Genomic DNA, 8,003 nt, shown 5'->3' on the forward strand with positions numbered 1-8,003 from the left:
GCAAAGTGGATCGTGCAATTGTTCTAGTAGCACTTACAACGTCCGATTTTAAATGTTATTTTAGGGATAGTTTTTCATCTCGTTGGACACTAACGTCACGGACTCAAGGGAGCAAGGAGAATGTACAGAAAGAATGAGGGTTACGACAGGAAAACTCTACAGGTCATTTCTCCACGACAAAAACTTAGTTTGTTGTATGAATATGTTGTATGAAGAATGGATAGGTGCATAGACCCATTATGTTGACCATAAAATGGTTATTTCTGTACATCTAACTAATGTTCCTCTACTACTTTCTCCCACAGTGTTGGCCGTCTTCCAATAAAGCGTGGTCGCCGGACCAAGTACTCGGTCGGTTCGGGCCCCTCGGTAGCGTCGGGTGGCGGTGGCGTCGGTGTCAGTGGCAGCAGCGCAATGGTGCACCATCACCACCATCATCACCATCATCATGCTTCCCCCGGTGGTGCCGACCATCTGGCGATCGTGCACCGGAAGATCCACTCGAACGTAACGATCTCGGACGAGGAGAACACGTCCGAGTACAGTCACGCACCGTCCAGCCAGCGATCGACGCTCGAATCCAACCCGGACCTGCCGTCGGTCGTGATGATGAAGGCGGGCCGGCGTGTCGATCGCATCAAGCAGCAGCAGCAGCAGCAACCGATGCATAAGAGCACCACCTCCGCCAAAGACACGGACGACGACGACGACGACGAGGACGAGGACGCAGATGACGATGGCCACGTGCCGGACAGTGACGTCGAGCAGGACTCTAGCGACAGCAGCAGCAGCTCGGACGAGGTGGAACGTGTCGACCGGCGCCCGGTGGCTGATGTCGTCAACGGAAACCGGATGTAAAAGCTTGTGTGAAATGTTTGTTTGAGATTATCGCTCAGTGGAACTCGCTCGTTTTTCTTTCCGCAACCGTTCTATTTCGATCGGTTTAATCCCTCCAATCGTTTTTGTCGTTGGTAGGAGGAGTTGTTTAAGGTTGTAGATCGGATTCAAATTTGCTCGGTACTGATTTGCTTACACGTTTTGTTATAGTTTTGTGCGTTACCATCTAGTTCCGTCCTCGTTTTTTTTTTTTGTTGTTGTCTGCTCTAAGCCCCCCTCCCAGCCGATCTACAACACTCTGACTTTGGCGGTGGCCCCGCGTTTTGATGATCTTTTTCTTTTCTGCCAGAAAGACTCCAGTCCAGTCGTGTTTAAGTAAACGGATATTATATGTGTCTATGTAGCATTAGGGATACGCTCGGGAAAGGAACGTATGGGTGCGCTTGCGTGCGCGTATTGCGAAACGAGAGACTGAATCGATCGATAGCTCTACCTATATATATACATACATAAACATAAACACAAACGCATATAGATACGGTTTTGGTGTGCTGCTTACCTGCTATTGTGGAACTATTTATTGTGGAACAATCCCCCCACCCGCAGGCTACCAGACGGACCATTCTGAGCGTTTAGCAAGTAGAAACTACTCACCTCTGCAATCAAGCAAAGCAGAACGTCGCTGTTGGGGTACCACATGAGTCCCTTCAAGTGGACATGAGTGGTGTACAAATTATTGGTGGCCTATGAAGATGGACAAAATCTGTCGTACTTAGTTTTTAGCTGTTTAGATTGAATAGAGAGAAACAAGCCCCGGGTTTGCAAAGAAATGTTTAGAACGGAGAGGTTTTTGGACAGGCGGCTCACGGCCCAGTCTGGTGCAACAGTACGAGGCTGATCAGCTCGTTGAGGCCTCCTTAGATGGTTAAATGATCTTTTGTACATGTTTCGTAGTTGCTTAAGTCACTCCCTTTTCCCTTTTTCACTTTTGGCTCATTTACTGCCCCCTATTTTGGAGAGTTCTATGTTCGTTTTTTTTGTTTTGTTAGTTCCTATTTTGTTTCCTTTGTTGTTTGCTCATTCCTTTGCAAGTCTCATTCGAGGCTTACGCTTGATTACGCTGTTTTACGAAAATGTGATACGTACGTCCCATGAGCGGGCTACGTTTCGTACGTTGCGAACAGAGGGGAAACACTCCCCCGTTAACTCAAACATGATGTGCAATGTTGCAAAAGAAAAGAAAAACCATTAAAGGCAGAGGGGAGGGTGCAAACATTCCACTGTATAGCGAGTAAGAGAATAATAACTAAGACACACACATACACACACGATACGCCTACAGAACTATAGAATATATATACATAACTACTTTGACCTATGCGCATGTAAAATAAACCTTAAAATAACCTGAAAGCAATCCAACAAACCATTAAAGCGAGAGAAAGACCTGGGCAGGTTTAGGGAGTAATGTACCGGACATAAACAAGCAAACAAAAAGCTCCGGTTCGTTCATTAATATGGATGTGTTTTTGCTTCACAACTGTGTAATAACTCTGCGTACCGAATGATGAACGTTCCGCGATTCGCGTTATTGTTGCCATTGCCTTAACTGTGGAAAAGCGCCGCCATTTTCAACAGCAGCATTACTATTTTAGAAGAGCGGTAGTAAAGAAGAAAAAAAAAAAAAACAGGAAGAAAACTGCCGTTGTTGTTTTGCTAACAATTGTAGAAGCAAGCTACATCATACAAATTCATTGGTACCTGGCTAGCGAGAAAGGAAGGACCCCCACATTGCACATTGCACAGAAGGGGAAAAAACAAACAAGGGCAGCGTAACACTTGATGCTTAGCACCACCTGTGCTGCTGCAGCCCAGCAAGAGAGATATTATTTTTGAAGGATTTTTACCCTATTTCGCTGTATTTACGCTCTTCTTTCGAGTTTTCCACAGCAGAACAGAAAGCTGCAGTCGCTATTGTGTATAGAAACGATGATAAAAAGCAGTTTAAATGTACACAAAACCAATCAGTGGGTACATCATATGTGTCGCCAGCGCTTGTATGAAACATTTAGGCCTTTTCTTACTTCCCTCTCTCTACCGGCTCCCTGATAGCAGGAGGACATGTAGTTTATTTTTGTGCAAAAAAGCAAACAAAACTGGGAATAAGAAAACGTACGCTAGTAGCGATAGAGGTATACATATATGAAACAAACAAAAAAGCAACTCCAATTAAAAGATAAGGTCGGCAGTCGTTATTCCCTTCTAATCGTTGTTCAAATTGAAATATTCAAAAGAAAAAAAAAAACAAAGCGCTAAAAAACAACCAGCAAATATGTAAAACCAATTAAAGAGAGAAAGTTGAAGAGACAAACAAAACAATTAAGAGCAAAACAATATGCACATTCCACAATTTGGTTGCAACACACGTGCTTAACAGAACCAGGAAAAGACAGAAACAGGAACCGTATAAATATACAGGAAACAGGTGCAGGAAACGGTGGGCGAAAGAAGAAGAAGAAAAAAAAACTGGTTTTAGTTGTTTAGCGTTAGTAATCAGTCGGCAGACAGATAAACCTCGTATAATAAATCCACTACTATTAGCAGTAAGAGAAGGATACTTAATAAACCCAGGGCTGGGGACAAGCATGGAGTGTCCCAAACGATGATGGGGTTGCATGTATCGCGGCAACTAAGATTATCGCGCCAAATAAAGAAGCAAGCAATTGAAAAATAAACGCAGCGGCTTTTCTGTTCTTTCTGTGGGGGGAAGTTTTGGGTCAATTTTGAATTTTTCAGATTCACCCTCACCCACGTGGTAGTGGCAGTTATGCAGGGCTGAATAGCTTTGTTAGAATCTTCTCAGGAACGTGTAGTATTTTACATTATTGCATAGTATATTGTGGGGAAAAGTTGATTAATTATGTTAGTTTTATCGTTGAATATCTTCAATGACTCATAATCGTAAGCTTGATTATAAAAATATTATTTTATGATTTAAATTCAACCTATTTTAGCTCTCAAGACAGCCCTGTGGGTGTGTGCTAAAATGCATTTGTCCATGGCACAGTGGGATGTCGCCATGTGCCGCAACGTAGCGAGTGCATAATTGTACAATTTATTCACTTTTGAGCCATAGCTTACATCAAACTTGCACATTCATTTTTTGATAATTTTCAACACCCAAAAGTGCATAATTGATCAGCAAATTACAATGATTTACGACGAAAACATGATTTCATATACAATTTTTGCAACGACCGTTAACGGTTAAACTTAAGTTTAAGGCTCCAGTTTAAGGGAATTTGCTCGAATTCCCGATTATTCGTGCTCGAAAATGTCAATTGGGTTTACATCCCGATGCGATTCAGTTCTCCAACTTTTCTGACACGTCGCGTTTGACGTTTCGCTGTGTTCGTGTTCAAAAATCACTGTGCGTGTGTGTGTGTATTTTTTGTGTTGGTTCTACATGTGTGGGGAGGAAAATTGATTTCTTTGCCACAAAACAATCGCTGAGTTAATGTGTAGCATATTTCGGTGCAAAATCTACCCCGGCAAGGCATGACCGCGAACGGAAAAGGCGTCTTTGCTGGCGTTCGGTGAAAGAGCGTGTGCGAGTGTGCGTGTGCGTGTGTTTGTGTGCTACTGGCTGGTGAAAGTACGGCGCTGCAGCACTAGAAGGAGAAGGCCTGTGGGAAAACCACGGCAGCATCTGCTCTCGACCCCACCACCCTTTCTAGCGTTTCGGCCTTTTTCCTTTCGATCAACAATAGCGGTCGATTGTTGAGATATTGTGCGTTGTTGCCGTGGTGTCGTATCTGTTCCCAAAGGCCTGACCGTGCTACGTGTACGAGTGAAGGTTTCCGCCGTTTGTTAGGCTCCAAATTCACCCCCCTCCTCTTCACCCATCTGTCATCATGGCCAGTCCACGTACGCGACGAGTTCTGAGCGAGCTGAAACCATCGGACGGCAACAACGTAAGTTTCGTGCAGTGTGTGTAGCGGCACGCATCATTAACTCCAAATGCTCACCTCACTCCCCCCAACGTCGCCCTTTTTCCCCCCTTTGCAGAAATGCTTCGAATGTGGCACCCACAACCCCCAGTGGGTCTCGGTGACGTACGGCATCTGGATCTGTCTCGAGTGCTCGGGCAAGCACCGCGGCCTCGGTGTGCATCTGTCCTTTGTGCGGTCCGTGTCGATGGACAAGTGGAAGGACATCGAGCTGGAGAAGATGAAGGTGGGCGGCAATCGGAAGGCGAGAGAGTTTCTCGACGCACAGGACGACTGGGACGAAACGATGCCGATCCAGCGGAAGTACAGTACGCGAGCGGCTGCCCTGTACCGGGACCGGATTAGTACGCTGGCCCAAGGACAGCCGTGGGATGAGTCGAGTGCGCTGGCACGCGTGAACGGATCGGGCGGGTATGCGGCGAGCGGCAGCAGCGGTGGATCGACCGGCTCGATGACACATTCCAGAAGCAGTGGCTCGATGGGTGGTGGTAGTGGGGCTGGTGGCAACGGTGGCTACCAGAATGGAGGTGACAATTACTACCAGGACGGGGGAAGCTACCAGCAGTACCAGACGCCAGAGTTTAAGGCGCAGAAGGAAGATTTCTTCAGCCGCAAGCAGGAGGAAAACGCTGCCAGACCAGAGTGAGTGTAGTACAGGGAGGGAAGGATTAAATAATAAATATAATAAATGGTTTCTGTTGTTGTTGTTGCAGAAACTTGCCACCGAACCAGGGCGGAAAGTATGCCGGCTTCGGATACACCATGGATCCACCGCCCAGGAGTCAATCACACGAGCTTTTCGACACGGTGCAATCATCGCTTGCTACGGTACGGCGGTAGAGCACTAAGAGCATCATTAGCAACAGCACCAAGCAGTGTGGCATGGCATACTAAAAGTAATCTTCCTTCAATCTCTCTCTGTCCTCTTGTTCTAGGGCTGGAACGTCTTCTCGAAGGTAGCGAACGTGGCGAAGGAGAACGCGCTCAAGTACGGCAGTATCGCCTCGCAAAAGGTAGTTGAAGTTTCTAGCACCGTTTCGGAGAAGGTAGTTGTCGTCGGCACCATATGCACACATGCTCTCTTTGTTTTAATTTTTCCACCAAAATTTTAGTTTTTGTAAGCGATTTGTTTTTTAATTATTTTATGTTTTTGTTTCCTCCTTTTTTTTCGTCCCGTGTCAAATTCATTTACCTGCACACTCATGCACGCGTCGCCCACCGTCACATATCCAATCATTGTGTTTTGTTTGTGTGTGTGTGTTCGTCTGTTCGTCCATGTACATGTTGGCTAGGTTAAAGAAGGTTCGCTGCTGGAAGGCGTCGGCTCGCAAGTCTCAAACCTGGCGACGAAGGTTCGTATTTTATCTGTGGGGTCTGTGCATTATGCGTTATTATGATTTTCCCATCATCGCTAGTTAAAAAAAAATCTCCACAAACAAGCTAGAAACGGCAAATTGCTTTCCAAATCAATCTCTTAATGTATTTGTTTCACTTTTAGGTGACGGAGGTGGGCCGTAAAGGATGGGGCGGTTTCGGTGGCCCGGGCAGTGGCAGTTACAGCACCCCGTCCGGTAGTAATGATCAGTACAGCAACATCTCGTCGGACAGCGGCGTGAGCAGTCCGATCAATGGTCGACAGCCGGGCGGCTACCAGCAACAGCGTGGCTCGACCGGCGGTTCCGGCCGCCGGGACGAATCGTCCTGGTCGAACAACGGCTGGTCGAACGACAGCAACTCCAACAGTTTGCCTCAATCGTACCAGAACGGTGACAACGACGATGACGGCTGGAACGGGTTCGAGTCGTACTCGGGGCCAGCATCGTCCGGCCAGCCCACATCCGCATCGGCCGAGCTGATGGCCAACGTGGACATGCGCAACGAAAATGGCCCCGATCGCCACGCCAGCAGCAAGTCCGGCAGTACGCGCCGCACAAGCAACGGATCGGCGAACAGACAACATTCGGCCAAAGCGTCTGGTGCCGCGGCCGGCATCGATGAGGACTTTGCCGCCCTTGATATTAAGAGTAACCGGGCGCCGAAAAGCAGCAGCACTTCCAAGAAGGCGAACAACAACCCGGAAGACGATCTGTGGAACATGCTGAACAATTAGGTGCAGAGGGAGGGGCGGGAACTGAGCGCGGACGCACGTCCCCTTCTTTCACACCTTCACAGTCGGAGTTGATGTGAATTTTAACGAATCAAACTATCGAAGAGGAAGATAAAACAACCCTTTTGCCAGATATGACTTAAAGTAGTCCCCCGGGGGGAGGTAGCACGGAACTGCAGGGCGAGCGTGCGTTACACCCCGCGCGGGGACTGTGTTGTCCCTTTCCATAACGAGCATGTAATGTGAATGTGAATTGTGTAATCCAATGTATTATAAGCAGAAGAAGAAGAAAAAGTAGAAAAAACTGGTTCAAAACCGACCGATCGCCTATCCAAGGAGAAACACTCCCATCCCAGATCTGGTGGTAGATAAGCAAAATGAGAGAGATACAATTATATACAGTTATAGAAGAGCGAAAACATGCAGCAGTTGGGGAGAGAGAGAAAGAGATAAAAAAAAAGAGAAAAAAGGGAAGAGATATATAATACGAAGAGACACACAAGAAAATGTAGGCGCTATATATAAACACATATTCTATATTCTAGTAGAAATCCTGTGAGCGAGAAGGTTATTGCTTTCGATTTCCCAAACCCCTGGATCCCTTTCCCGTTTTATTCCTGCCGCCCTGCCCCTGGACCCATCACAAAACAACATCCTTTAGCAAAATGACCTATGATAATGGACGGCTGAGAGAGAAAGAGAGGAGAAAAGCGAAAGCATCCTATGCTAATACACAGATAATAAAAGTGGTCCTAATTGTAATCGCAAAACCTGTAAACATACCGCTCGGGCAAGATAACCAGAGCCCATAGACTGCGCTAGAAAACATCCGAAGAAGACGAATGACTGTGTTGAAATTGGTTGTATTTCGCATCTATTTTTAATTGTGTGCTTTGCTATGGAGGATATCATCCTGTCCATCCTGCAAGTGACCACTGAATCTGAATGCCCGAAGTATGGTGCAGTGATCGCTGTAAGGCTCAAAGTTGTTCAATATTTCATCGATCTCGGAGTAAAACGAGCGTGATCATAAGCCCATCAGCATCTGT

General features: G+C 46.5%; 2 protein-coding genes across 13 annotated transcripts in view; both read left to right on the forward strand.

The window, feature by feature from the left end:
- The window catches only part of LOC1277071 (mitogen-activated protein kinase kinase kinase 13), a 33,835-nt gene extending 30,263 nt beyond the window's left edge, over positions 1-3,572 (forward strand). For all 10 annotated transcript variants that reach the window (XM_061647990.1, XM_061647991.1, XM_061647996.1 and 7 more), the window contains exon 7: positions 306-3,572. In XM_061647990.1, the coding sequence (XP_061503974.1) occupies positions 306-858 (553 nt within the window). In that variant the 3' untranslated portion in view covers positions 859-3,572. The remainder of the gene's footprint in view (positions 1-305) is intronic.
- Positions 3,573-4,225: 653 nt separating this feature from the next.
- Positions 4,226-7,724, forward strand: LOC1277073 (ADP-ribosylation factor GTPase-activating protein 1). 3 transcript variants are annotated; one of them, XM_316505.4, is made up of 6 exons: positions 4,226-4,811; positions 4,906-5,489; positions 5,561-5,675; positions 5,783-5,893; positions 6,140-6,199; positions 6,346-7,724. In XM_316505.4, the coding sequence occupies exons 1-6, from the start codon at positions 4,752-4,754 to the stop codon at positions 6,955-6,957; spliced, it is 1,542 nt and encodes a 513-aa protein (XP_316505.4). In that variant the 5' UTR covers positions 4,226-4,751; the 3' UTR covers positions 6,958-7,724. The 3 variants fall into 3 exon arrangements, with proteins under 3 accessions (XP_316505.4, XP_061498591.1, XP_001688877.2); XM_061642607.1 differs by having other exon boundaries at positions 4,231-4,811; positions 5,783-5,860; XM_001688825.2 differs by lacking the exon at positions 6,140-6,199 and having other exon boundaries at positions 4,249-4,811; positions 5,783-5,860.
- Positions 7,725-8,003: the final 279 nt, after the last annotated feature.

This window comes from Anopheles gambiae, chromosome 2, assembly GCF_943734735.2.
Source record: "Anopheles gambiae chromosome 2, idAnoGambNW_F1_1, whole genome shotgun sequence".
In the NCBI taxonomy this organism is placed as follows: Eukaryota; Metazoa; Arthropoda; class Insecta; order Diptera; family Culicidae; genus Anopheles; species Anopheles gambiae.